The following is a 24,504-nucleotide window of genomic DNA, read 5'->3' on the forward strand; positions in this document are numbered from 1 at the left end:
GATGGAAGAGGTATACCAATACTACGATGAAAAAGAACACTACCTTCGCTTCATCATACTCATGCTATTGGAATGGGGTGAGAATGGTCAGGTCCTAACGCCTGGCGGATCGTTCGATCACACAAAGCTGCACCAAATGGTCGTCAAGGTCGTCAGGAGGCTCTACGGTCTGGTTCAACGCATACGATACTAGTATGCCGATCCGAACAGCCCCAATACCATCCTACAATCCTTGAACCAACACAGGCCGCCCAAAAATATCCTTCGCCCTGTAGACGATTACCAGCCGAGCAATTTCGACGAACTCGCATGTCTGTTCGTCCTCCAAGAGGAATACGGTCTCAAGAGCTTCTTGCAAATGCCATACTTCACAGAGCAATATCTAGACTTCGTGCTCGTATGCCTGGAGTACGACGATGGGCCGGGGCTTCAGAGGCGGTCGGACTGGCGCCAACCCAGCCAACCTAGCGCCGAGGAGATTATGACAGATATTATCCCGGGTGTCTATAAGACTGGTGATGACGAAGTGCGCCACTACAAGTACGCGCCGTTGGACTTTGAGGAGAAGGATGATTTTACAGTACTCGAGCAGTACAGCTATCTGGTCTGCTGCCTTCTTTCGGACTACAACTGCTTCGCCGTGTTCGAATGGCCCCATGAGAAATCTGATGACCCCGACAAGAGTATGCGCCGGGGTATATTGAAGAAGCTGATATGGCTCGTCCGGTATATCATATATCAACGCGAGAAGATGAACCCACATTGGACGATCAGGGAACTAGAGAAGCAGGCTTGTGGCATCTGGTGTCAAAGTTATCCACTGGTTTAGCACTGCCTGAGGTCCCCTGGTACACTATGAAAAATTGAAAAGCGACAGTTTTGGCAAGCCTGATTACTCTCCAGACTACCCCAGACGGTGTTGAAATGCTACTTCAAATCCAAGGTAGCCTGGCTGGCTGAAAACTAAGCAGTATACACATCAAGGCCCCCTCAAATCCCCCTCTCAATCCCCAGAAAGCTCGCCAATGTTCTCTCCAAAGCGCTTCCAGAGCCAGAAACTACCCGACTCTCTTTCCTTTTTTCTCAGCATGTCACACAGACACCGGCACATCAGCACTTTCCGCTTCCCAGTGTTTGGCTCTTCCCAGAGCTTCCCAGAGCCAAATATCCATCGGGCCCCACTACTTGTCTCCCAAATCTCTGCCCACAAGTCCCACCATTCCCGCTTCATTTTCCCCCTACGAAGGATGCCACCTTCTCGAACTCAGCACCCCTGCGTCCTCGTCAACACCACCCTCTCAAAATGCGAAGATTGGATACCGTACCTAGCACCAGCACTCCTCGTCCCATGCCCACACGCCACCGGCGTCTTCAAGCTCTGCAGCTTTCCCCTGGCATACGACCGCGCAGCGACCGTTCTAGTGATCTGGAGTGCGCCGATGCCGGCGGAGATGAGGGAGAATTGGGCGATGGGTTGCATTATGATTCTCGGAAGGTTTGTTGAGTGTGTATGTGGGTTATGATGATTATGGTGGTTCGGGATCAAGGTTTTGCTTTTGCTTTTGCTGTAGAGGATGGTGATTCATGGGAAGCTCTTGAAGTTGAGAGTCTAAAATTGAGCAGAGTGATGGCCTTGATATACGTGATTCTCGAACAGATAGTGGCAACTCCTCACACGACGGTCGAACGACCAGAGACGTGATTTATAAAGCATGGCAGCACATGTGTAATTCGAGAACGCGGGGACCCCGGGCCCACCTCTTACAAGTGCGACTTCTGAAGCAAAGCGAAAACGGCATCGTAACAGGTGTGATTGCGGGGGTGAAAACCAGTGGACAACAGACCCGACATCGAGCGACGTGGTTTACCACGAGCTGGCTGTGCGAGTTGAGATAAGGAGGTGAGACCACAGTGGGGAGACATTCTGGCTAAGCGCGTACAGAGCCCTTATGGCGGGTGGGTTTGGCGTTTTGGAATGCTGCATGGCGACGATGAGGCGATGGGCTGTGGTGGAAACGGGAAATGTATGACAAGATGGACCTACACGGTCTCGTCGCAGAATTGTGGATGCTTTGACCCGTGGTTGAAGTCCTTTGATACGTTTTTGAATTTAGAGTCTTACAGTTTTGATGCTGTTTCGTTCGCGTCCATCTGCCTGACAAGCTGCGACCCATATCTTGAGCATAATGGTATTCTAGCGACTACCAAGCCTCACAACAGGCGTAACCGACGTGCGCATGCTCTGGTTCTGGGAGTTACATTCCTAGGTTTCATCATCCGGCGATAATACATGGTGCGTAAATCACCGCCGATGCTCCGATCTATTGTTCTTATGAGCGAATGGCCCCGTTTGCTGTAGTGCTGGCTCTTGATCCACCGGACCAGCCACAAGACGTTGACCAAGGTACACCCACGTGCACTCCAGTCAGGGTCCTCGAGATTTGTGGGCCACTCATGAGATGAAATGAAGCCAAGTCGGCTACCAAGGCCCGTGCCAGCGTCCAGGCACTCCTCTCGGAAATCCAGATAGGCATAGCGGTAAGGTAATGTGAGACCATATGAAGTCAGGAAGAAGAGAGTGCTGCCTGACAACATCAGTAGCTCGGAAAGGGTGCCAAAGGACCTTGGTTCGTGTCGTCTGGAGGCCTGACTTCGCTGGGCTTCTTTGGTCTTCTTGCTTCTAGTGCCTGGATGACACGGTGCTACCCGCTGCCATCGTAGTAGTGGTATCGTATACGTTCGATCAAATCATAGAATTTCTCCAATGCCACGTTCTGCTGGTCCTCATGCTGCAACAGCCAGTTCCAGCGTGCCGTATCATCCAGTAGCAATAGATCCAAGAAAGCACTATCCCATGCTTCCATCATAACAAACATGAAGCGAGCATAATGTTCAGTAACAGAGTAAATGTAGTCATCGTGACGTGTCTCTCTACCGTATTGGCTCTCTTTGCGATGCCCGGACCTGTCCAACTCTATATAAACATCCCATAAGCCTGGTCCTGCCGCATCTTTTAATGTCGACTGACGAGGGAGGCAGAGATCTCTAAAGATGGCGTACGCATCAAGGAAGTTGGTGTTGATCTCGACGTCAGAGTCTCTGACTGGTTCCGTGGTCATCAAGTCGAGTAGTTCGGTCTCATCCGATAGGCCGAATGCATTCGCAATCTCGAGGAATGTAGGTAATGCACACGGTCCTTGCTCCTGAGAACTCTCCGAAGCCATCTTAGGCGGGTTGATGCTTTATTTGGAGGCTAGATTGCCGAAAAGCGACGCACAGTGAGTGGGAAGAGAGACCCGATCGAAAGCGGTGAGGGTAAGCGATGATACTACGGACAAGGCCTATGGAAAAGGGTCGATTTGAGTGGAGTGGTCTCGAAAAGAAAGACGTGCGTTGGTAGTAGAAGAGTGTGTGATGGCTGAGTAGTAAATATGAGAAACGAAGTTAGAGGGCAGGCATTTTTTGTGTGCGTAGAAAGATTTCCGAGACGGTACGACCGCTAAAGGAAATACGGATGTATCAAACTTCATGTGCCCATTTATTATTTCATCACCTGGCAACCTACCGAGACACCCCAACGAATGTGGACTGGAGGCCATCTCATCTAATCGCCATCACTTTACCTTTGATGTCTATAACCATATCCCAGCATCATCTAAGAGAGCGGACGGCTCAATACGCAGTGTCAGATAACTGTTTGTAACCATTAGGGTGTGTATATGGTAAGTGGCACCTTTGTAGGAGCCCGCGATCCAGATTTCCCCGCTTACCAAGATTCTGATGAAAGCCGACGACGGCCCTCAGGCCCCCTCAAACACCATCGCCAAAGCATCTGTCACCATCGCATTGCGCAAGAAGATTCTAGCACTAACCCCCGATCCTATAAATCTCATCCTCAGCGCCTACAACAACTAAACCACAGTTCCTCTTCTCACGCATCTTGCTACCTAACTACCTTCCAACAACTAAACCACAGTCCATAGTCCACAGCTCCAATCTTCTACCTCCATACCTCTCTCGAAACACAATCCTCTCGACACTCCCACAGCCATGGCCACCCCAACTCAAATAACCGCCCCCCTCCACCTCACCACCCTCGCCGGCAGCACCACCTACGTCCTCGCCGACTTCTACGCCGACTGGTGCGGCCCCTGCAAGACCATCGCGCCCTTTTACTCCCAACTCTCCACCCAAAACACCGTCCCCGGCTCCCTCGCCTTCGTCAAGATAAACGTAGACGACCAGACCGAACTCGCGTCGAAGTACAGCATCAGAACGTAAGCCTACCTACCGCCCGCCTACCCACCGCCGCCCGAATATCCCGCAACCACTCAATCACAGCGGCTAACATGCATGTGCGTAAAATATAGCATCCCAACCTTCATCCTCTTCAAGAACGGCAAAGTCGAGCAGACTCTCAACGCCGTGAACCCGAACGCGCTGAAGGCGATTGTGCAGAAAGTGAAGGCCGAGCTCGCGGCCGAGGCGAAGAAGGCCGAGGCGAAGAAGGCCGAGGCGCCGAAGGAGGTCGTGGAGGAGAAGACGGTTAGTGGGAGCTATGGCATGACGGGCGGCAATGGCTGGAAGACGTCGCTGAATTGAACAGAAATTGTGAACTTGATGCGATTGGGTGGAACTTTGGTGTTGGGGATGATTGGGTGATGCCGTTAGAGGAGTTGGGGTGCATAGAGGGGTTGACGGGGATGGTGCCTTTGGGTCTACAAGGTATACCTTGCCTTCATGATATGGGGATAGAGGGATTAGGCAGGTAGTGTTACGAATGATACCCCTTCACGATACATATAGCACTGTGACAAATGTGCAAACTGCCTACATGATCCTAATACCGCTTGTAGTGCTCCAGCAAATTGATGGGTCCCTGTTCGACCTGTGTACACCATTTGAGGTGGTTTGTTAAGGTACCAGGCCTTTCAAAGGAACAGATCTGAATTTCCTCCAGAGAGTCGAAATTGCTATGAAGCACTTCAGCCAACGTTAAAACAGTGTCCTCCAGTAAAGTTCTCAAAGTTCTCGTAGTATACCGATTCTCCCTCGTTGGGACGCAGTATCCTAATGCTTCGACAAAGAACACCTAACATACAAGGAATCAATGAAGAAACCGCCCGGGCGACCGGCCTTCACGTCCAGATTATACACACTGCAGGGCTACTCACACATCCCCCTTTCCCAACCCAACCCAACCCAACCCATCCCCTTACCAACGCAGCATCTCTATCCCGCCTCCGCCCCACAAGTCATACAAACAACCCTCTTCTCTTCCCTCCCCTCCTCCCTCACAACCCTCAGCTTAAACTCACTCCCTCCACAGCTCTTGCACCTAACCTCGTCCTCCGCTCCCGCTCCTTCTGCAATCCCGTCCTCCTCTTCCTCACTGCTCAACGCACTAACCGTACTCCGCCGATTGTTTAGCTCCGGCCGCGGCGGCCTTAGCTGTTGACTCGACGACGACCCAGTCTGATCCCTATACCGGCTCATATTCCAAAACGCCCAACTCTGCCCGCCTTGCACCCACATCGGGTTCTGCGCATCACGGTTATTGGCGTCGATCGCGGGATCGCTACGCGAGCGGAGCTGGATGAGCTTTATGGGATCAATGGGGATGCCGCTCCCCTCTTTGTCCAGGGAGCTCTTGGGCGAGGTAGTGACGACGGAGGGGAGGGTCTCGGTGGTAGATGTCGGGTTGAGGGGCGGTGTGGTGTTGGCCTGGCGGGATAAGCTGCCCATGCTGACGGCGCCGAGGCTTTTCCTCGGGGAGACAGAGCGGCCTTTGCGTTTCGGGCCGCTGGCAGAGTCGAATGAGCCGTCCTTCTCCATGTCACGGCGCCAGGAGAGGATGCGGTCGGAGGGGGGTTGGGTGGAGGTGCTGTCGCGCCTCGTGCGGCCTGAGGCTTTGGTTGCAATGCTGCTGGGGCGGCCGAAGGGGGCGGAGCCGATCTTTTTGGAAAAGACGGAGGACGTCTCCCATGCTTCGTTTGAGAGGGCGCGGAGACGTTTTGAGTAGGCGCAATCTTGGCGGAAGACCTTGATTGAGCCGGTGTAGTCCGCTGTGACGATGATGTTACCGCCTGGATGTGAGGAGCGCGCGATGTAGGCTGGTGACTCCTCAACACGCTTGAAGTGAGGGTCAGAGGCGGCCGGAGTAGCTTGCGCGCTGCCGGCATCGGTTGGCGCACGGGATGAGTTGAGAGAGTCGGCGCGAGACATGAGCGTTACGGGTGGTGGGTTGCAAAGGTCGTAGACAGGGTCTTCGGAGGTGCTCAGTAGCTGTCTAGTCTTGAGGGGGGCCATGGTTGTGCAAGTAGTGATGGACGTGTGTGCTTCAAACATCTCTACTGGCCGCTGGTTTCTCTTTTCGCCTTCAGATGGACCAGTGGACCAGATATATGCTTTGCGGTCTTCACTGCCACAAAGGACATAACTTGCGTCTTCGGAAAAGGTCGCACGTATCTGGCTGTAATTGTTTTCATGCCCCCTGAACTTGACTTCCAAGCTCTTATCCCTGAAGTTGTAGAGTCGTATTCTAGAGTCGTTACTTGAGATCAAAAGTTTGACCTCACCATTGCTCTTTTCTGGGGGTATGCTCATCGTCTGAATACCAGTAATCTTGCTCCCTTTCGCATTCTTGCCATGAGTTGACTTGACGTGAATTTGGGTTTGATATTTCAATCCTTCCGTTTCGTAGAACATGCAAAGGCCGCTGAGAGTACCTGCAATGCATGTCTTTCCATCCGGAGTAAAAGACACGGCCGTGATCATGTCTGGCAATTGATTCCAGAAAGCCACACTTTTATCAGGTATACTCCATAGTCGTAATTTCGTATCAAGAGAGCCTGCGAGAAAGAATCGGTCATCTCGAGGATGAAATTGGATTGACGGAACGAAATCGGTATGCTTGAAGGTACAAAGACATTCGCTTCTGCTAATGTGCCACAACCGTACCGTTTTGTCCATAGATGACGAGAGAAGGAAGTTATTCTGACATCGTTAGCGTTGGGTATGCTTAAGAGTAGGTGCAATGAAAGCGATAGTTCGGAAGTCCTCCGCAATAGCTTGATATCCTTAGGCTGTGCCAGTAGACCGCTCTCAAATCTGCGCTTCTTACTCAACATGCAGCACAACAGCTCGGCGTCATGGATTTGAAGTTGCAATGAATCTGGTACATTCTGATAACCCTCCGCGTCCGCCGGCGGACCACTCGTAGGAAACACGAGGGTCCTGGTAAACCAATCTCTTTAATTGCAAGCCAATGCCTTCTGCGGAGCATATTGTGCTGGATATGGAGCAAGCGCTGACTTGAGAGGGCCCAACGGGCCTCGTTCTGGGAATCGCCGACTATTGAGGAGTTTGTCGGGCACAGGCTCCCAATGCAGCAAACTTACTTTACTCCAACTTAGGTCGAGTATCGTTGCCGTATGGCCTAGATACTCTCGAAACGTTCCGCTCTGGAAGACAGGCGCAGTCAGCTGCTGCCGTCGATCGTCAGCGGCTTCCCCTTCTGCCTCCTCTTTCTCATGCCGCCTTCGTTCTTCAGGCGTTGAAATCACCGCCCACACGCGGACAATTCTGTCTTGGCCACCAGCAGCAAGATACTTCCCATCCTTGCTAAACTCAGTCGCCCAAACAGGGTCGTTACTTGCCGCAGAGCCAGATGGAGTTGGAGGAACGCCCGTCCCATCTACTGACTTCTTCTTGTCAGCTGGATTCTTTTTTGAACGTAGCTCTTGTGCCAGGAACAGCCTATTGAACTCCTTCTCTTTCTTGAATTTCGTCCTGACTTTTATGTATGCAGGTGGTTGCGGATATCGTGGAGAGTAGCCCAGATTGTCGAATGGTTGGGAAAAGAGCTGCGCGTCCATGCCTTCGGGACGCTCGCCAGTTTCCGATTCATCGTCACCAGGGCCGTCGAGGGTGCCTTTCTTTTTGTTCCCAATGAACCGGCTAAGGAATGAAACACCTTTCCTATTTCCCGGGTCACACGTCAGCACTGTCAGCACTCTATATGCAGCCCCCCAACCACCTAGGCCTGCTGCTTTGAGTGTTCGACTCGCACACCAATCACCAATGCCATTTTTACAACAGTAGAAACAGACCCATAAGCAGCCTATCTTTAGCTTAGGGAAACATGACAAGTGAAAAAGTAATAGGCGAGCATTACAGGACCCCCTTGCAGTGACAACAACTTCTTATCGCCTCCCAGATGTAGTGAAAAGCAGTAGCTTACTTCTTTTCTTTTGCTGGCGCATTTGGAACCTCTCTTACGGAGTCTGCCGCGTGTTTTGTACTTGGAAAAGTCTCGCTACCAGCCAATGTAGGAGACTGGACCGATCCATGTTCAGTATTCGTAGGCGATCGTAATATTTGAGGGAGCGTAGCTTGAGTATGTGTGCGCTTGAGGATATGCTATACAGATAAGTCCACCGGTCAGCTATGGGCCCGAAGAGTAGGATTCCAATGCCAGCGCACTTGTGAGAGTGGGTCTATGGCTGCCTCTGACTGCTGCTTCGCTCCGCTGCCTCCATTCTGCGCGCCTTGTCCATTTGTTTGGGAAGAAGGGCTTCCTGGAGCAGTTCGCAGCTTCGTTGGGGACGTCTTTCCGCTCGATACTGGGCCTGTTTTCATCTGATCAGCCTCCGACCAAGCACAATCGACCTTTGCGACCCAGTATCCTGCTCCAGATTGTAGATGCGACGTACGTTCAGTCTTTGATACCGGCTTAGACAGTCTCCCGGAGTCACCCTCGGTGCTCGGCGACTTTATCGATGCAGGACTCTGCACGGCGGCTTCTCTGCTCTGAGGGTCGGTCACCCGGATCTTGGGAAGGACTTCCGCCATGGCCTATCCAGCTTCATGGGTATCGTGCGGCGGTCGTGGACATGCCTGGGGACGGGCAACTATAGTGGAGGACGGCGTGGGTAGAGCGGATCGCGGCGGAAGAGGCTTGCGACGACAGATAGCAATACAGCTAGGTGAAAAGCGACCGAGAAAGAAGCAATTGAGGATTTCAGCGTAAGTGATGGTGTGGGTCGAAGTGTATCGGGATGCGAAGTGTTTAGGGAAAGTTCTTGGCATGTTGTTCGCTGCTGACGGCCTTGCGAGGCTCGATGTCCGAAGACGTCATGCCATCTACTCGCCTCCTTGACCAAGTGTCTTTTTCCGGCGCGACCCAGCACCATATTGGCAGACAGTACACGAGTCCGGGTACAAGAGTTGGGAGGGCCATTTGGGAACAGTTACACTGCTGAGCTGAGCTCTGGGTCCAGCAAATGGTGACCACCTGCGGCGTCACGCGCGAAAACATGCCGCCAGCCAGTAGTCATTCAGGAACTGAGGCTTGGTAAACTCAAAACGCGTAAACATTCCGGACTGATAGTACTTGACAAGTAGGTATATATTCTCGCCACTCTATGGAGCGACCCAGTCCGCATCACAGTCATATACAAAAGTTCAGTCTTGAGATTATCAATCCAATTGAGCTGAGCATCATTATCCCCCATACCCATAAGCCATGCCCATTCAATCCGCCTATCCAAGGCGACCATACCGTGAACGCCAAAATAACAGGAGAGTAAGTGAAGATTCACCCTTTCCCAAGAATGCAGCCTCCAGTATTCCTACATGTTGTAGCATACTCCGGTAATGCAGAATAGACGCGAGAATATAGAAAGCCAAACCAGCAGCCATGCAGATAGAACAATAAGGAAGGGATATCATCATCGACACATCTAAAAGTCCTCATCGAAGGCGAAGTCACCGCTCATTACCGGCGCGTCCTCTTTGCTCTCGCCATCCTTGTCGTGCTTCTTAGTGCTGGCCATGACGCCGGCCTTCTGGTAGTCACCAACGCGCTTCTCGAAGAAGTTTGTCTTGCCTGCTAGGGAGATGTTCTCCATGAAGTCGAAAGGGTTTGTCGCGTTGTAGGTCTTCTGGTTGCCGAGAGACAACAGTAGACGATCGGCGACAAACTCAATGTATTGGCACATGAGCTTCGCGTTCATGCCCAAGAGGGCGCATGGGAGCGCGTCCGTGAGGAACTCCTGCTCGATTGCGACCGCCTCTGTTATAATAGCTTCGACTTCCTTGGGGCTCGGTCGTGTGTTGAGATGGGAGAAGAGGAGGCAGGCGAAGTCGGTGTGCATACCCTCATCACGCGAGATGAGTTCGTTGGAGAATGTGAGGCCGGGCATCAGACCGCGCTTCTTGAGCCAGAATATCGACGCAAAGGAGCCGCTGAAGAAGATACCCTCGACGGCGGCGAACGCGACGAGTCGGGAAGCAAAGGTGGAGTTCTTGTCCGAGATCCACTTCAAAGCCCAATCAGCCTTCTTGCGGACGCAGGGGACTAGAAGACGCGTTAGATTGAAACTGTAGAGTATTGAAACTGCATAGAGTATTGAAACGCGTTGCTTACTGTTATCAATGGCGTTCAATAGATAGGTGCGCTGCTTAGGTTCGCTGATGTAGGTATCAATCAACAAAGAGTATGTCTCCGAGTGGATGTTTTCCATCATGATTTGGAACCCGTAGAAGCAACGTGCCTCAGGCACCTGGACTTCGCCGCTGAACCGTTCAACAAGGTTTTCGTTGACAATGCCATCCGAAGCGGCAAAAAAGGCAAGGACGTGGGAGATGAAGAAGCGCTCGTCGTTGTTCAGACGCTTGTTCCAGTCGTGAAGGTCTTTGGACAAATCAATTTCCTCGGCCGTCCAGAAGGAAGCTTCGGCCTTCTTGTACATTTGCCAGATCTATGGTTCGGCCAATGGTCAGCCTCAATGCTTGCATGGTACTGGGCCCACTTTACGCGTCCCAATCGACGTGTCGAGGTAAACTCACCTCATGGTACTTGATGGGGAACAACACGAAGCGCTGGGGATTCTCTTGTAGCAGCGGCTCGTGTGCTTCCTCTTGCTTGATGGTTGGGGCCACAGCGAGTTTGTCGGACGCGACTTCTGGCTCGTCCAAGATGGGAATGCCGACGATAGGCGCGAAAATATTTTCCTTGTTATCCGAGGAGAAGTCGAGCTTCTTCGCAGGCGAGTCTGACATCTTGAGGGACTGGATTGCCGAAGCAGCCTGTTGTCGCGTTAATATAGGCGCGTTATAAGATATAGTGGTGGCGACGGTACCTTCTTTGATGGAGTAATCTGAGTAGACAGGGTAGACATGATTGATTAAGAGTTCGAGCTGTTAACGAAGTGCAATTGCTAACAGAGGAACTGTCCAGGATGTCAAGAATAGGTGGCGGGTAGAGAAGTCGTGTTGTGATGGCGGAGTGAAAGACGCTGGGAGACGGGCCTGAATTTATGGGCTGAGGAACGCGTCTGGCGTGGTCACGTGTCGGCCCAAGCGCTCACAACAAGACCACCATCCCCACTCTCCCAGCCACTCACGCGGAATCCGTCCCGTGTCGATATCGGCGCCTTTACGAAGCTTTTGTCATGGAATTGTCAGGCGATTTCGGAGTGATAACAGAAGGAGGTGCCTACATGTCTTTTCGGCGTTACGGTATGGTTATGTCATCGATGTGGTAGAGTATCTCATCTCTTTGTTCACGATTCAGGCCACAACGCGCACGTCAAAGCTCTCAAACACGCGTTTCGGCTCAGGTAATGCCAAGGAACTCTATGGGCTTACGCGGGGCATAAAAAAGGTGGCACACTCAGCAGCTCAACACCGTCTGGGGTGGCCAAGAGAGCTATCAGGCTTCCCAAAGCTAGTCTTCATGAATAACAATAGCATACTAGAGGACTTCAAGCGGTGCTGAACAAGCATAGAAACAACGGGAGTGTGTAATACCTCATGGATTTGTGGACTGCCACTTTCTGTTGACACTCATCAACCACGCTGTCTCATACTGCTTGAAGTGCTTCAGCGAGTTTTCACATAACCCGGGGTGAAGAGATTCTACCCCGTTTAGATTTCTGGAAATGCATTGAAGCACCCCAAACAGTGGCATACACGCGCACACACCCGTGTAGAGTGTCACTTTTTTCATGCCCCGCGTGGGCCTTTCTGAATCCTCCGTTTATCATGCATTTGCGTGTTCCTCTTGCAACCGAAAAAACCCGCCTCACTATGTATCCTCTATCATCTTTTCAGGGTCACTTTGTAAATTTCCTAAAGTTTTCAATTGACTATCTATAGCCGAATGAAGATCCATTCGCATCATGGGATATCCTTCTGGACTTTGGTGCAAGGTCTTGAGTAGTTCCACATACAGCCGTTGTATCAACCCCATTGCCGTCCCGTCTCGTCCCAGCTCCCTCATCTCTCATCTACTGATGAAGCACTGAAAAATCACTCTCACAGAAAGGTATCAAGGAAGCTCAACTCCGGGGCCCACTGTTCAGACAGCGCGGCTCCATCCGGTAACGCTGGAAAGGTAAACGGCTCCTGGGAGCTAGCCCCTTCATCCAAGGCCGACGATTGCACTGGACCACCCGGTTTCAGTGGGCCTCCACATGGTCCTACGGACTTCCCCGGGCTCTTCACAATTAGTGAGCAAACCGTTCTACCGAAAAGGGAACACCTCGCACACTTCGCGTTCCCTTTTGCGAGCGTGAACTTGTTGTATTTGCCATATGAAGTTTCTGGACCCGGACCGCGACATCTGACCCCCTCCTTTCGACATTCACTACACGGCGGCGATGCATCCACACCGCCAGCACCTTCGATGTCCAGGCAGTGGAGAAACCTCCTCTTCCGTGCTTTGGCCATTCCGTCCCATTCTGCGTCTGTCTTCTGATACCGTTTGCCGCCGATGACGACAGGCTCGCGGAAAGGGTTTGGTGTGATGGCGAGCAGCTCAACCGTCGACATCGCCCACTTGGGTTTGCGGTCGTCAGGCTCATATATGCAGAGCGAGGTGGGGCAGTCCTTCACGCAGGCGCTGCAAACGGTGCCGGATGTGCCGTCGCAGGGAAGCTCTGCAAGAACGCAGTTCGTGCACGGAGAGTACATATGCTGAGGGTTGTCGGAGCTAGCGCGCTTAAAGGGAGGAGGTGTTCCATCTTGGTTGTATTCCGCAATGTGGGAGAGGTCGACTTCGTCGTTCTGCGTAGTTTGAGCCACTGGTGTCTCTTCGATGCACTGCGATTGTTCGTCGTTTGGCGTATTTTGAGCCACTGGTGCGCCTTCGATGCGCTGCGATTGTTCGCCGATGGTAGCGGTAATGCCGCTGGTGTAGCCATCGGACCCATCATGAGTACGGTACGACGCCGATGATGACTGCTCTGGGACCACAGAATCCTGAAATCTGTGTGAAGGCGAGTATCTCGTACTTGAGTGCAACACACGAGAAGATCGCGGTGCAGGGCGAGTGAATCTTCGCTTCGATGGATTAGCTGGTGTGTGTTCGCGATCAGCGTCCTCCCGCCTCCCAGCTTCATGACGGAAGTCCATGAGGATCCGAACTTCTTGAGCGTTGACTTGCGATGGAAACGAGTGGGAAGACATCAGGACTTCACACGCATCGGAAGCTTCAGTGGACAGGCTCCTCGCATCTTTGACCATCTCCTGGAGCTTGCGCTCAAAGCTGGACGTCTTCTCGATGATTTTCACCATGCTAGAGAACATGTGGCCAACGACCGCAGCATCTGGTTCATTCTCATCTTGAATCCCTCCATAATGACTTCGTTGACGTTTCCGGGATCTGGGGTTGGCACCCGAGACGGGTAGGTGCTGGTAGGTTTGTTCGGCGTATTGATGTCCGCGACTCCTAAAGCGATCCGAATTTGATGCTTTCGGGCTACAATGATGTCAGTTCTGATTGCTTGTTGCAGGATAATATCGACTCACTCTTCGGCGCTGATCCGGTGTCGACCAGGAGATACGTGTTTGGCGACTGGGCTGCCATATGTAAGAGAGCTCGTGGCCGAGGACTCATCGGATCCATCTCCCTCATATCCATCTCCATATTGTTCTCCATACTGTTCTCCATACTGTTCATACAAGCTCTGCTCATATCTACTATCGTCATGTCTGTCGTCTCCATAGTCATCGTCACCATACACTTCTTTCTCATTCATGGTAGGTTCAGAAACCGTATCCTCAGGCGCACCGGCCCACTGTCCATCGACCACACTGCAAGATCTATTGACATGACCAGGCCCACGCCCACGCCTATTGACATTGCCAGACCCAGTGGCACCCCCTCCGCCCTTCCTCCCATGCGCTGCCATCCAACGCTGCTGCACACTAGTGCTGCCGCGTCCACGATTGCCTTGCTCCATGTTCAGGAGTGATTCGAATGCTTTGATCAAATATGCCAGGTGGATTGTTTCTGTCGTGTCAGTGTGGTTGGGCGGAGTGCCTATATAGGTAGGTGGCCTCGGAGCCCCGGGGCCGGGCGGAGGAGAGCTGTCAGCCCAATGCGGTGAATTGAAGCCACGTCAGGACTTTCCGCTCTCACCCGGGATATCTTCGCACCGTGTGATCGATACCGAGCTGGAGGCTCACCGACTCGCGCCGCGTGTCGTTCTTCGTTACGTCAGCGGCGATAATCGCGGGGAAACGAGGTCTTGCGGCATCGAATAGCTCATTTGATTGATAAAGGCGCCGCCCGAGACATTCCGAAGTGGAGTGCTGTCTCGCTGTGATGATGATCATCAAAAAGGAACAGAAGCAATGCTTCAAAAAGCAAAATCCTGGAAGGAGTTGAGGGCATTTTCTCCATCGCAAGTCTCATGAAAGCGGTATCAAAGTTCCCGTAGCTGTAGACAAACCGCGGTGAGTCCAGCAGCCATGAGACTCAGCACGCCAACAATCCACTGTCCAATGCCGAATCCGCTTTCTTGCGATTTCGCTGCCAGAGCATAGATGAGTGACACAAGAAAGCTCACAAGCAAGAGCCCGAACATAGTCCAAGAGATAACAAGCCAATTCGGACCCTCAACGATGTGCACACCCCACCCAAGCTGTAACACGTTTGGATCATGCTGCACCTTTATGCTATTACCGACCTTTTTCGGAAGCCGATCCAGCCATAGATTGCATTTCGAGTGCGTATGCTTTCCTTGTGATCCGAAAAAGTGCAGGAATGAGCGGTAGTCCATTGGTGGAAGAGGATACAGAGGGCATTCGTGATAATGATATCGTTGGGCAACGACTTCGCACTCTGGCGGGATTGAGTCCGGCGAGTTATCGAATATGCCTACGCGATGGCCTTCGTAGAGGTGGAAATGAACGAATTTGATGTTCGTCGGTCTGAACATGATTGGAAACCACCATTGCTTTCGAATGTTGTAGTAGCTTTCGTAGATCTTCGCGAAGAGCTCGCCATCAGTATCTACCTCGTGCTTGAGCTGGCCGCTAGTAGGGTCGATTCTGATTAACGAGATCTCACACAGAACAATATTGAGAAGACTCGTGTTGACGCAGAGCTCGAAGAACATGGGTCGCAATGGGAGACGATCAATTGATCTTTCGTTATCCTGATCGCTCCGAGATGTAACAGAAGATGCTGCTGAATTGTTTGAGCTGCTGGGCTCCGAGTTTGTCGCGTTTTCGGTCAACTGCGTGGAATCTTCGCTGGAATCTTGGGATTGTGAACCTAGCGAAACTTCTCTATCAAACTCAGTGCCAACAGTAATAGAAGCCGGCAGTTGATCTCCGTAGCGATGGAGAATTTCTGAGAATACATATGCGTTATCGTCCTCGTACTCACCAAACAGACTTTCTTCGCAGCTCTACATTGACTCAGTCAACAGATATACTCCACGTACGTCACTCGATTGCATCTTACACATTCCCACACTAGCCGTTTCAAACCGCCTCGAGGAGGTGGCGTGATAACCCTCATTGATCTGTCGTATATATAGAATTCCCCGACGATTTTTCAGCTAAAGGAGTTACCAAATCGCCACAGTCGACTTCAAACGACGGTGATGGACAAGTGGATGCAGCATTAGAATGCTCGGAAGTTTCAGGTGGTTCCAGTAGTTTTCGGCTTTTTCGCAGAGATGTGTCGGGCAACGGTATCTGGGCTGCTTCCGAGGCAGATGCTTGGGGGATCGAGAGTTCTGCACCCCCCAGCACCTTTGCGTCAACTGAAAGCGTTTGGGGTAATTGCAAGGATAGAGTACGACGCAGAGGATATTTGGGATATCTAACGTCATCCGCTCCTAGATTCTCTGAGCTTACGGTACTTCTACGACAACTTGTGCTTCTCAGGGCATCCGGCATGGAGGCCATTTTCCTGATCGCTGGGCGGATTGAATGATCATTGCTGTCAACTTGAGCACATGATTCGTGGGGAAAAGCAGCTCCCCGACGCTCCGAAGACAACTGTTCCGGTCTCGGACTACCAAGATTAAGGTCCGTTTCCCGTCTATCATTCTCCGAGTGATCATGTGTTGTGCGCTGGTCTGGAATGATAGACGGCCTTAAAAACTCCTTCTTGATTGCATTCGCAGCGTGTGTATAGTGCGAAGAGTATGTAAAGGGATGGTGACGGTGATATTCTGAGAAAGCCGAAGAAAAATGCTGCAGCTCCTCGGGTATAAGGTCACAGGGAGCATACGCATCAAACGGATACGGGTGTTGTAAGGCTCGAGGTTCCGGAAGGAGACCATCATCAACATGCGTGAGATTTCTACTCTGGAAGCTGAAGTGTGACGGCTCGAGGCTAGGGGACTGACCAGGCGTGTAGAAAATATTGCTAATATCGCTAGAGTAGCTGCTGTCGCCAGTAGAAGAAGAGGACAGCCTTTCACGAGCAGAGTCATAGGACTCGTTACTTGAGTCGCGGTCTAGATTTTAGATTGGTGAAGCTCTATGAATTAGATGAGAAAGGTGGAAGAGGTTTAACCCCAGACATACCATAACTCGGCGAACGGATTGGGGAGCGTCCACGCTGACGGGGCAGCGATGGATTTTGCAGTGCCACGGATTGGCGAAGTTGATGCTCCCAGTTTGTGAGCCCCTGCTCTGATTCCTCAAGAACGAAGCGCTACCGCGGGCTGGTTCTCTGAGGCTCTTGATCATCTACTGGGGTTGTGGGGTATTGGTGGAGGCGTTGGGCAACGGAACGAAACTGTGCACCGAGAGTACGGGGGGCGGACCCGCACTTGACGTCCTCGAGGTCGTCAAGATAAGGAGGGTAGTCGTCAGCCTCTTGGGCAACAAGAGTACCGAGACCGCCACCAACGTATTTGATTTCCAATGAGTCGACCTTCTTCGAAGCATGCGCTGGTGGAGAGGGAGCATGGTACTGCTTGTAGTGGAGCTCTGCAGTCTCTAAATCCCGTTTGGTGCTTTCGTCGTCAGACATTGCGAATGGAAGTGTTGGTATTGGAAGGATTGATCGCAGATAAACGCACTTTTAAAGTACTGGTGATAGCTAGGATTAACCTTAGTGCGCTTCGTTCGAATTGGAGGTCTTAGCCAGCATTCTACATTGCGATAGGATTCTTTTGATTAGATGGTGACTGTCACAAATTGTTTCAAGTGCCTCGTAGATTTGATTCGAGATCTGGTGGAAAATGGAGGAAAGATACTGAGCTATCGCGGTCTTAACACACTCAGCTTTATGTACTTACCACGCGCTCGAACATAACATGTCAACACTTTGTAGAAAAGACAAAGCGTATCTGACTCAAAGGTAAATATGTACAAAGAACAACATGGCTGAGTACTATGGGGCAAAGAATCGAATATGCGGGAGGGCTGTGTCTAGGCAGAAACGGCAGTCCTGCAATTCTCTACCTTAAGCGCCGCCACGTCTCTCAACCTCACGAATCAGCCCTGAGCAGAGGACACAGCCTTTTTCGCAAGGCAGACTTGCAAAGCTTACGCGTCGTGTTCTAATGCAAACTCTAAGATATTTCGAAGGTGGTATACCAAGCCGGAAAGATATAGCAATTTATCATTCGGCAAAGGTAATGCTTATCCCAATCAGTGATCGAAAGGCCACAACCTCTCCCACTCTTTTCTCGCTTCTGAAGTGTTCGCACTTCTCGGAATCGTCTCATCCTTCGCCCTCCTGATCAGTTCTTTTCCTACTTCATATTGATCACTCACCATCATTCCCTTGTGGTCGTGCACCGAGTTCCGTCATCAGTCGCGTACCTTCTGCAATCCCGTCAAGATCGACAATTCGATGATTTCTTCTTCCGGAATGTTAACAATATGAAACTTAGAGGCACATACACTCTATGCTCCTAGCATTTCGCTCTGGATTTCTTCCGAGTCCAATGCATGGGCGATATACGGTGCCTCTCCATCTGTGGAAAGCCTTCGTGCTATTTGTCATGTATGGAGTCCGCCTTTTCGCTATACCCCATCACTTGAAAAGAACTGCATGCTTGCGCATCATGAGCACGCGGTACAGACCAACGGCTGGCGGTACAGACCAACGAGACCCATGTCGAAGAGGAGATTGGCGGCGCGGGCCAGTTCTTTCTTCGTCGAGTCTATCAAGCCCACTATTCATGACGTATCCAAGGGGCCAATTAATATGCTCTAGGAGTGGATGTCTAGTTATTTAGAGATTGGACAATCAGTGAACAGAAGATATGAGAGTATTTTCGCAGACATCTTAACTGCGGCGAGCTTGCTCTTCCTGCTTAGCACATAGACTTCTAGTCCATGAAGGCTACGTTGGCCCAGTCTATCGATGATGAGGGTACTCATGAATAATGTAAAGAAAGTAAAGTACGGAATCCTCTCTGAAGTGTTGAACGGGTTCCAGTCCGAAATAGGTGTGGACTATTCTACATAATTCGTAGTGAATTGTGAAGTCTGATTCTATAGATTTTGGTGAATCCTCGGTATCATTTGATGAAGCAATGCTCTGATACTCCCCGCTTTGCAAGGGGTTGAGTCTGTGATGAATGGATTTAACCTCGCATTGACCGCCGCAAGCATCGATGCACCCATAGTTGATTTCAGATCGAAAAGCAGATACATGTAAGCTCCGCACGATTAGTATACGTGTCTTGACACCCCTGAATCCAGATTGATAATCTAGAGGCTGAGCCAGAAGAAAGGTGAAACTTTATAGGCGCCGGAGAAGCTGCAACGTTTCCACATCGGGCTGATTAATCGAGCCACTTCAAAGCGGCGAACGAGGCTCAAAGAACAACCCCCACACTTCATATAAAGCTGTTCAAATACACCACCAACCCCCAGTATATACGAGAACGCCGAATACTACCCGTTATGCTTCTCAATCTCCTCCTCCCGGCGTTTGCGCTCCTTACATCCTCCACCGTCGCCGCATCCTCCTCCGTCATCGACCTTATCCCAAGCAACTTCGACAGTGTGGTCCTAAAGTCAGGCAAGCCCGCGTTGGTCGAGTTCTTTGCTCCCTGGTGCGGCCACTGTAAGAACCTTGCTCCGGTGTACGAAGAACTAGCCTCGGCTTTTGCATACGCATCAGATAAGGTAGTCATTGGCAAGGTTGATGCGGACGAGCACAAATCGCTTGGGAAGCAATTCAAAGTCCAGGGCTTCCCCACCCTTAAGTGGTTTGATGGCAAGAGTGATACTCCTTCGGAATACAGTGGAGGCCGGGACTTGGAGAGCTTGAGCAAATGGATCACGGACAAGACCGGCCTGAAGCCTAAGGTCAAGGGCAAGGGCAAGGTTGCCAGCTCTGTGGTTATGCTGGATGATAAGAGCTTCGAGGAGAAGATTGGCAAGGATCAAGATGTTCTCGTAGCATTCACGGCGCCATGGTGTGGACGTAAGTTTTTGTCCTTGGATCTCAATGTCATGAGTCCTTTCAAAATCTAACAAAGCCTTTTGCAGACTGCAAGACTCTTGCTCCAACCTGGGAATCCCTCGCCACTGACTTCGTCGCCGAGCCTACAGTCTTAATCGCCAAAGTTGACGCCGAAGCACCGAACGCCAAGAAGACCGCTGGAGATCAGGGCGTCTCATCCTACCCCACAATCAAGTTCTTCCCCAAGGGCTCCACCGAGGCCGTTCCATACGAGGGAGGCCGCAACGAGAAGGACTTCGTTGCCTACATCAACGAGAAGGCTGGTACGCACCGCGCCGTGGGTGGCGGCCTGGATGCCACTGGTGGCACCATTGAGGCACTCGACACCATTGCCGAGAAGTTCTATGGCGCCTATGGCGATGGTCTCGAGGAGATCAAGAAGGCGGCACAGGGATTGCAGGATAAGTATGCCGAATACTACGTCAAGGTATTCCAGAAGGTCGACGCCAACAAGGGATACGTCGAGAAGGAGCTTAAGCGCCTAGAAGGTCTGCTCAAGAAGGGCAGCCTTGCTCCGGAGAAGGTTGATGACTTGACCAGCCGCAGCAACATTCTCAGGCGGTTCTTGGGCAAGCAGGAGAAGAGCGAGTTGTAGAGGATTGCAAATATGACGTTACGGTTGGATATTATTACAGGGAGACAACGGACTGCTGCATGGCGGGGTGACTGCTTAGACTGTTGTACCGAAGGCCTTTGTAACTCTACAAAAGATATCTGGAGGGCGTTCTGGAGAGGTTGCCTAAGTCTGGCTTGATATAATATTGCTTTAGGGCTGCGTGATTTACACAAACTATGTACTAGAGTGGCATGTGATGTGACTTCATAACCAGCGCTTTGCCAACCTGATAGTACCCAAATTACGAACTCCAAGGAACTCCAAGAACCCAATACCAGCCGTTGAAAGCTCCATAACACTCCTGTGCTTGACGTGACATCGCTACCGTTTGAAAGCCTGAATAGTTTTCCCTGCTCAGAACCTAACATAATCGCAAAGTGAGGAAAGAAACTCTATTTGCTAGATCCGTCTCCCTTTGGCGTTTCCCCGGCTTGTATCGTTGCTTCAAGGTTGTCAAGCCTTCGGGACATATCGTCCACTAGAGGAAGTCAGATTTCCGAACGGATGGATAGAAAACCGGAAGTTGAGGGCGGTTAGAAAGAAGCAGAAGGTCCTCTTACTCTTAGAAAGCAGTTCGCTTGAGATGGTAGAAAACTTGTTTGATAGTTGTCCGAGTAGCTCGTCCACAACGGCGGTAAGCTCCCCAGAAGGTGTTTCACCAGCGGGCTATTTACTGTCAGTATGAGAGTCTTATAAAAGTCTTATGAAACTCGAAGAGAATAGAGGGATAGCTATCCAGCTTGTAGATCCGACATGAAGAGTGAATGAAGACCTACCGCGCCGTCCAACGTCCCAATTTCTGGGCGTTTTGACATCCTCGAAGCGGTATTCTGGACCTTTTTTACCGTGCACAAGAAACAGCTCCAACAACTTGCAGATTGTTTGGTATCCCTTGTTGTTGTTGGTAGCATATCATGCAAGTGGCCGGGAAGGTCCACATAAATTCTGCGCTAGGCGCCGTCTTGCCAGGCGGTGAGCTTAGCGTCGACAAAAATCTCGAGCTTTGCGCAAACTACTCCACCAATATCGAAAATACTCGACCTCGACATTTCGCATACTGAACCCCAGAAAAACTGGCATAATGGCTAAGAGCAAGCTACTCGGTGCATTGGACCGCTACAAGGGCCGCGATCTCAAGCTTGAGAAGCAAAGAAAGCAAGAGAAAGAGGCTCGGAAACGAAAGCTTGCACGGGAGGGACCGAAGGGTGACGGTGAGGATGAGGATGACGGTGGAGTCTTGTTAGGCACAAATGGCGAAGCGGATATTCAATCGGAGCTCAACGGAAAGGCGGTGAAGAAGAGTAGCTTGAAGAAGAGCAGCTTAAAGAAAAGCAAGACGAATGGCGCCGCAAAGCCTACAGACGATGAAGAGCACTGGGAGACTGAAGAGGACGAGGAAGAGGGGAGTGATGACGAGGATGATATGCCGGTGCGAGGAGTGGTACGAAGTCAAGCTGTACTTGCATAGCATTACGAATACTGACTATGCGATTTGTAGTTTGACACTTCACGTCTGGACGACATCGACGATACCTCCGAAAGCGAGTCAGAAGCGGACGAAGAGGACCCCGAAGAGGGAGACGAGGCTGAAGAAGACGAAGAAGACGACATAGCCCTTTCCGATATCGAGTCACTAGCTTCTGAAGATAGAGGCGACATCATACCCCACCAACGTCTTACGATAAACAACACAACTGCCCTCACCGCCGCTCTCCACCGCATACAACTCCCTCTCTCGAAGATGGAGTTCTCCGAACATCAATCTGTCACTACATCCGAACCTGTCGAAATTACCGACGTTGAAGACGACCTCAACCGAGAATTGGCATTCTACAAGCAGTCGCTATCCGCGGTGACAGAAGCTCGGAAGCTGCTTAAGAAAGAAGGAGCAGCGTTCTCTCGGCCTGTGGACTATTTCGCGGAGATGGTGAAGAGTGACGAGCATATGGGCAAGATCAAGCAGAAGCTGATAGACTCGGCTGCAAGTAAGAAGGCTTCCGCGGACGCGAGGAGACAGCGCGACCTCAAGAAGTTCGGCAAGCAGGTGCAGATTGCGAAATTACAGGAGAGAGATAAAGCGAAGAGGGAGACTTTGGACAAAATCAGTTTGTTGAAGCGAAGTACGTGTCTTCGTTATTTCACTTTCTCTAGTCAACACTATATACTGACATCCATACAGAGCGTCAAGGCCAAGATCTTACCAAGACGAACGAAGAAGATCTGTTCGATGTTACCCTCGACGATGCTGCCAAGCCGTCAAGGTCGGAACGCAAAGATTCGAAAGACGGCAGACCAAACCCTAAACGACAAAAGAAGGACGAGAAACATGGTTTCGGTGGCAAGAAACGATTCGCCAAGAGCAACGACGCAAAATCGAGCGCTGACATGAGTGGATTCTCCAACAAGCGCATGCGTGAGGACAAAGACAAAATCAGCAAGACTGGCGCAAGTAAGAGGCTAGGCAAGAACAGGAGAGCCAAGCGGAATTGAGTCGGACTTGGCATGTTGTTGCATTTAATGGAGTTCATGGAGTGCTGGAGGCCGCTTGGTTCACGGAAAAAGCATGGCGGTCTGATACGTCTACGTATCTCAGAGATGAGTCTTCAGGCCTCGATGCTAGCTAAAGGATACCACGTTATACTGAATGAAATGTTACAGTCAAATAATGTACAAGAAGTGGACAAACTGGAGCCTAGCTGCTAGAGCATTGGTCTCTTAAGACACTTACTAGCGTGGATAGGATCGTATATCGAGCAACATGCCCTTTTCGTGGTAGCGACATCGAATCATTCTTACTTACTCCAATTAGGGACTTTTTAAGGTCTCGCATAAAAGTTTAATAAATCCAAAGTGTCCTGTCGCCCGACGATTCAATCCAGGGTCCGATCTACTCACCTTCTCAAAGCCGTTAGCTCCCGGCACTTCTCCCGAGCCCTTTCATCAACACCAAACCAACCATCGCCGACCACTAGAACACAGCACGCGTATGCAGGATAGGTCAGCTCTCCGGGTATCTCGATCTTACCTTCCGTTTCGGCCATTGTTCCTACAGGTACCCCATGCAACGCCAGCCTATCAACCGCGACCTTCCCATTCCATCTCACGATATATCTATCTCCGCACCAGACGCAACGTCTCGGACCAACCAGAGGCTAGAAAGTTAGCAGATGGCTCAGAATGCGGGGCACAAATGCCGATATCGTGGATTGGAATGCTGGGAAAGCATATCCCAACTTCCCATCCAGTATCCTCACCGCGGAGTCCACCGACGACTTCTGGATATAAAATCCCCATGATCACCAGCGGACGTTCCCCCTTCAGCACTCACAATCCATACACAGCTCACCAATCCGGTCCTTCGATCCTCCAGCACGATCCCCAGCGCAATCTTTCGTCCAAACTCCAAAATGCGTCCCCTCGACCTCCTTCTCCCTTTCTTCTTGATCCACCTTTCCCTCGCCCTCCCTGCAAAACCTCTCCCGCTGATCCCCCGCGCTTGTGCTACTACGTGCGGGAGCAACTGCTACACAAGCAGCCAAATCAACGAAGCGCTGAGCGCGGGGTATAACTACTACGAGTCCGGCGACAAGGCGGGCAGCTCGAAGTACCCGGAGAAGTACAATGACTACGAGGGTTTTGATTTCGGGGGTGTGAGTGGGCCGTATTATGAGTTCCCGATTTTGGAGAGTGGGGTTTACTCGGGCGGTGAGTGCTTCTCAGTTACGTTGTTGGTGGGCTTTGTGGATACCGTGGGATGGGCGAACGGGTTTGAGAGCGTGGGCTGACGTTTTTGAAGGTTCTCCCGGCGCGGATAGGATTGTGTTCAACACTGATGGTGATCTTGCGGGCGAGATTACGCATACGGGGGCGAGCGATAATGATTTTGTTGGGTGCACGGGGACGAGTTAGGGGAGTGAAGGGGATTTGGGCTGGTGATTTCAACGAAGACATTGTCCGTTGGGCGAGACTGCTTGGTGCGAAAGGTGGGTGACGCTGTATATACATATTCAAGCCTTCCCAACGGTTCAGTTCTCTGCCTTCTTGGTGCTGTTGCAGCCTTTTGGAAACTCCCTACGCTATGCCAAAAGCTAGACCCGGATTCAGACGGCCCAGGGCGACGTTTCAGTGAGACTTATAAGAGCAACCC

At 51.2% G+C, this 24,504-nt stretch overlaps 14 protein-coding genes across 14 annotated transcripts; 7 read left to right on the forward strand and 7 right to left on the reverse strand.

Moving 5' to 3' along the window:
• Window positions 1–135: 135 nt before the first annotated feature.
• BDZ99DRAFT_96003 (uncharacterized protein) lies at window positions 136–927 on the forward strand. Its single transcript, XM_033729070.1, has one exon. The coding sequence runs from the start codon at window positions 359–361 to the stop codon at window positions 827–829; it is 471 nt and encodes a 156-aa protein (XP_033573448.1). The 5' UTR covers window positions 136–358; the 3' UTR covers window positions 830–927.
• On the forward strand, window positions 928–1,749 carry BDZ99DRAFT_96004 (uncharacterized protein). The gene has a single exon (XM_033729071.1). It carries the CDS (start codon window positions 1,026–1,028, stop codon window positions 1,521–1,523), a length of 498 nt encoding a protein of 165 aa, XP_033573449.1. The 5' UTR covers window positions 928–1,025; the 3' UTR covers window positions 1,524–1,749.
• Window positions 1,750–2,494: 745 nt separating this feature from the next.
• On the reverse strand, window positions 2,495–3,369 carry BDZ99DRAFT_96026 (uncharacterized protein). The gene has a single exon (XM_033729072.1). It carries the CDS (start codon window positions 3,222–3,224, stop codon window positions 2,703–2,705), a length of 522 nt encoding a protein of 173 aa, XP_033573450.1. The 5' UTR covers window positions 3,225–3,369; the 3' UTR covers window positions 2,495–2,702.
• A 196-nt stretch (window positions 3,370–3,565) lies between these two features.
• On the forward strand, window positions 3,566–4,800 carry BDZ99DRAFT_466061 (thioredoxin-like protein). Its single transcript, XM_033720685.1, has 3 exons — window positions 3,566–3,722; window positions 3,788–4,277; window positions 4,371–4,800. The coding sequence occupies exons 2-3, from the start codon at window positions 4,051–4,053 to the stop codon at window positions 4,600–4,602; spliced, it is 459 nt and encodes a 152-aa protein (XP_033573451.1). The 5' UTR covers window positions 3,566–3,722; window positions 3,788–4,050; the 3' UTR covers window positions 4,603–4,800.
• A 412-nt stretch (window positions 4,801–5,212) lies between these two features.
• BDZ99DRAFT_501312 (WD40 repeat-like protein) lies at window positions 5,213–9,057 on the reverse strand. Its single transcript, XM_033723799.1, has 5 exons — window positions 8,715–9,057; window positions 8,485–8,630; window positions 8,243–8,421; window positions 7,401–7,980; window positions 5,213–6,996 (listed from the first exon to the last, which is right to left on the reverse strand). Exons 1-5 carry the CDS (start codon window positions 8,851–8,853, stop codon window positions 5,233–5,235), a joined length of 2,808 nt encoding a protein of 935 aa, XP_033573452.1. The 5' UTR covers window positions 8,854–9,057; the 3' UTR covers window positions 5,213–5,232.
• Window positions 9,058–9,358: 301 nt separating this feature from the next.
• Window positions 9,359–11,283, reverse strand: BDZ99DRAFT_573996 (ribonucleoside-diphosphate reductase-like protein subunit M2). The gene is made up of 4 exons (XM_033728338.1): window positions 11,145–11,283; window positions 10,852–11,091; window positions 10,430–10,763; window positions 9,359–10,360 (listed from the first exon to the last, which is right to left on the reverse strand). The coding sequence occupies exons 1-4, from the start codon at window positions 11,181–11,183 to the stop codon at window positions 9,744–9,746; spliced, it is 1,230 nt and encodes a 409-aa protein (XP_033573453.1). The 5' UTR covers window positions 11,184–11,283; the 3' UTR covers window positions 9,359–9,743.
• An 873-nt stretch (window positions 11,284–12,156) lies between these two features.
• Window positions 12,157–14,249, reverse strand: BDZ99DRAFT_573997 (uncharacterized protein; the record flags this gene model as incomplete). The annotated part of the gene is made up of 2 exons (XM_033728339.1): window positions 12,157–13,765; window positions 13,816–14,249. 2 exons carry the CDS (start codon window positions 14,247–14,249, stop codon window positions 12,322–12,324), a joined length of 1,878 nt encoding a protein of 625 aa, XP_033573454.1. The 3' UTR covers window positions 12,157–12,321.
• A 504-nt stretch (window positions 14,250–14,753) lies between these two features.
• BDZ99DRAFT_337798 (uncharacterized protein) lies at window positions 14,754–15,413 on the reverse strand (the record flags this gene model as incomplete). Its single annotated transcript, XM_033714323.1, has 1 exon — window positions 14,754–15,413. A coding segment is annotated over one exon (660 nt), but the record flags the coding sequence as incomplete, so codon positions are not given.
• Window positions 15,414–16,304: 891 nt separating this feature from the next.
• Window positions 16,305–16,899, reverse strand: BDZ99DRAFT_96097 (uncharacterized protein). The gene is made up of 2 exons (XM_033729073.1): window positions 16,837–16,899; window positions 16,305–16,787 (listed from the first exon to the last, which is right to left on the reverse strand). Exon 2 carries the CDS (start codon window positions 16,740–16,742, stop codon window positions 16,401–16,403), a length of 342 nt encoding a protein of 113 aa, XP_033573456.1. The 5' UTR covers window positions 16,743–16,787; window positions 16,837–16,899; the 3' UTR covers window positions 16,305–16,400.
• Window positions 16,900–18,086: 1,187 nt separating this feature from the next.
• Window positions 18,087–18,564, forward strand: BDZ99DRAFT_96105 (uncharacterized protein). Its single transcript, XM_033729074.1, has one exon. The coding sequence runs from the start codon at window positions 18,171–18,173 to the stop codon at window positions 18,501–18,503; it is 333 nt and encodes a 110-aa protein (XP_033573457.1). The 5' UTR covers window positions 18,087–18,170; the 3' UTR covers window positions 18,504–18,564.
• Window positions 18,565–19,081: 517 nt separating this feature from the next.
• Window positions 19,082–20,618, forward strand: BDZ99DRAFT_449263 (disulfide isomerase). The gene is made up of 2 exons (XM_033718107.1): window positions 19,082–19,702; window positions 19,768–20,618. The coding sequence occupies exons 1-2, from the start codon at window positions 19,177–19,179 to the stop codon at window positions 20,334–20,336; spliced, it is 1,095 nt and encodes a 364-aa protein (XP_033573458.1). The 5' UTR covers window positions 19,082–19,176; the 3' UTR covers window positions 20,337–20,618.
• Window positions 20,619–20,749: 131 nt separating this feature from the next.
• On the reverse strand, window positions 20,750–21,005 carry BDZ99DRAFT_394408 (uncharacterized protein; the record flags this gene model as incomplete). Its single annotated transcript, XM_033715891.1, has 2 exons — window positions 20,750–20,835; window positions 20,918–21,005. Coding segments are annotated over 2 exons (174 nt in total), but the record flags the coding sequence as incomplete, so codon positions are not given.
• Window positions 21,006–21,384: 379 nt separating this feature from the next.
• BDZ99DRAFT_501317 (Ebp2-domain-containing protein) lies at window positions 21,385–23,160 on the forward strand. Its single transcript, XM_033723800.1, has 3 exons — window positions 21,385–21,798; window positions 21,856–22,477; window positions 22,537–23,160. Exons 1-3 carry the CDS (start codon window positions 21,439–21,441, stop codon window positions 22,845–22,847), a joined length of 1,293 nt encoding a protein of 430 aa, XP_033573460.1. The 5' UTR covers window positions 21,385–21,438; the 3' UTR covers window positions 22,848–23,160.
• Window positions 23,161–23,333: 173 nt separating this feature from the next.
• Window positions 23,334–24,279, forward strand: BDZ99DRAFT_466068 (ribonuclease-domain-containing protein). The gene is made up of 2 exons (XM_033720686.1): window positions 23,334–24,062; window positions 24,154–24,279. Exons 1-2 carry the CDS (start codon window positions 23,765–23,767, stop codon window positions 24,264–24,266), a joined length of 411 nt encoding a protein of 136 aa, XP_033573461.1. The 5' UTR covers window positions 23,334–23,764; the 3' UTR covers window positions 24,267–24,279.
• The last annotated feature ends 225 nt before the right edge of the window (window positions 24,280–24,504 follow it).

Source organism: Mytilinidion resinicola (genome assembly GCF_010093595.1).
Source record: "Mytilinidion resinicola strain CBS 304.34 unplaced genomic scaffold BDZ99scaffold_16, whole genome shotgun sequence".
Classification (NCBI taxonomy): Eukaryota; Fungi; Ascomycota; class Dothideomycetes; order Mytilinidiales; family Mytilinidiaceae; genus Mytilinidion; species Mytilinidion resinicola.

Coding starts and splice junctions, on each gene's coding strand:
- BDZ99DRAFT_96003 (XM_033729070.1), top strand. CDS start 359: ATGCCATACTTCACAGAGCAATATCTAGACTTCGTGCTCGTATGCCTG.
- BDZ99DRAFT_96004 (XM_033729071.1), top strand. CDS start 1,026: ATGTTCTCTCCAAAGCGCTTCCAGAGCCAGAAACTACCCGACTCTCTT.
- BDZ99DRAFT_96026 (XM_033729072.1), bottom strand. CDS start 3,224: ATGGCTTCGGAGAGTTCTCAGGAGCAAGGACCGTGTGCATTACCTACA.
- BDZ99DRAFT_466061 (XM_033720685.1), top strand. CDS start 4,051: ATGGCCACCCCAACTCAAATAACCGCCCCCCTCCACCTCACCACCCTC. Junction 4,278..4,370: donor TCGAAGTACAGCATCAGAAC/GTAAGCCTACCT, acceptor CGTAAAATATAG/CATCCCAACCTTCATCCTCT.
- BDZ99DRAFT_501312 (XM_033723799.1), bottom strand. CDS start 8,853: ATGGCGGAAGTCCTTCCCAAGATCCGGGTGACCGACCCTCAGAGCAGA. Junction 8,631..8,714: donor GCCGGTATCAAAGACTGAAC/GTACGTCGCATC, acceptor AGATGAAAACAG/GCCCAGTATCGAGCGGAAAG. Junction 6,997..7,400: donor TCGACCTAAGTTGGAGTAAA/GTAAGTTTGCTG, acceptor TAACGATGTCAG/AATAACTTCCTTCTCTCGTC.
- BDZ99DRAFT_573996 (XM_033728338.1), bottom strand. CDS start 11,183: ATGTCTACCCTGTCTACTCAGATTACTCCATCAAAGAAG. Junction 11,092..11,144: donor AGATTACTCCATCAAAGAAG/GTACCGTCGCCA, acceptor ACGCGACAACAG/GCTGCTTCGGCAATCCAGTC. Junction 10,764..10,851: donor TCCCCATCAAGTACCATGAG/GTGAGTTTACCT, acceptor GCCGAACCATAG/ATCTGGCAAATGTACAAGAA.
- BDZ99DRAFT_96097 (XM_033729073.1), bottom strand. CDS start 16,742: ATGACTCTGCTCGTGAAAGGCTGTCCTCTTCTTCTACTGGCGACAGCA.
- BDZ99DRAFT_96105 (XM_033729074.1), top strand. CDS start 18,171: ATGCTCCTAGCATTTCGCTCTGGATTTCTTCCGAGTCCAATGCATGGG.
- BDZ99DRAFT_449263 (XM_033718107.1), top strand. CDS start 19,177: ATGCTTCTCAATCTCCTCCTCCCGGCGTTTGCGCTCCTTACATCCTCC. Junction 19,703..19,767: donor CACGGCGCCATGGTGTGGAC/GTAAGTTTTTGT, acceptor AGCCTTTTGCAG/ACTGCAAGACTCTTGCTCCA.
- BDZ99DRAFT_501317 (XM_033723800.1), top strand. CDS start 21,439: ATGGCTAAGAGCAAGCTACTCGGTGCATTGGACCGCTACAAGGGCCGC. Junction 21,799..21,855: donor ATATGCCGGTGCGAGGAGTG/GTACGAAGTCAA, acceptor TGCGATTTGTAG/TTTGACACTTCACGTCTGGA. Junction 22,478..22,536: donor AATCAGTTTGTTGAAGCGAA/GTACGTGTCTTC, acceptor ACATCCATACAG/AGCGTCAAGGCCAAGATCTT.
- BDZ99DRAFT_466068 (XM_033720686.1), top strand. CDS start 23,765: ATGCGTCCCCTCGACCTCCTTCTCCCTTTCTTCTTGATCCACCTTTCC. Junction 24,063..24,153: donor GAGTGGGGTTTACTCGGGCG/GTGAGTGCTTCT, acceptor ACGTTTTTGAAG/GTTCTCCCGGCGCGGATAGG.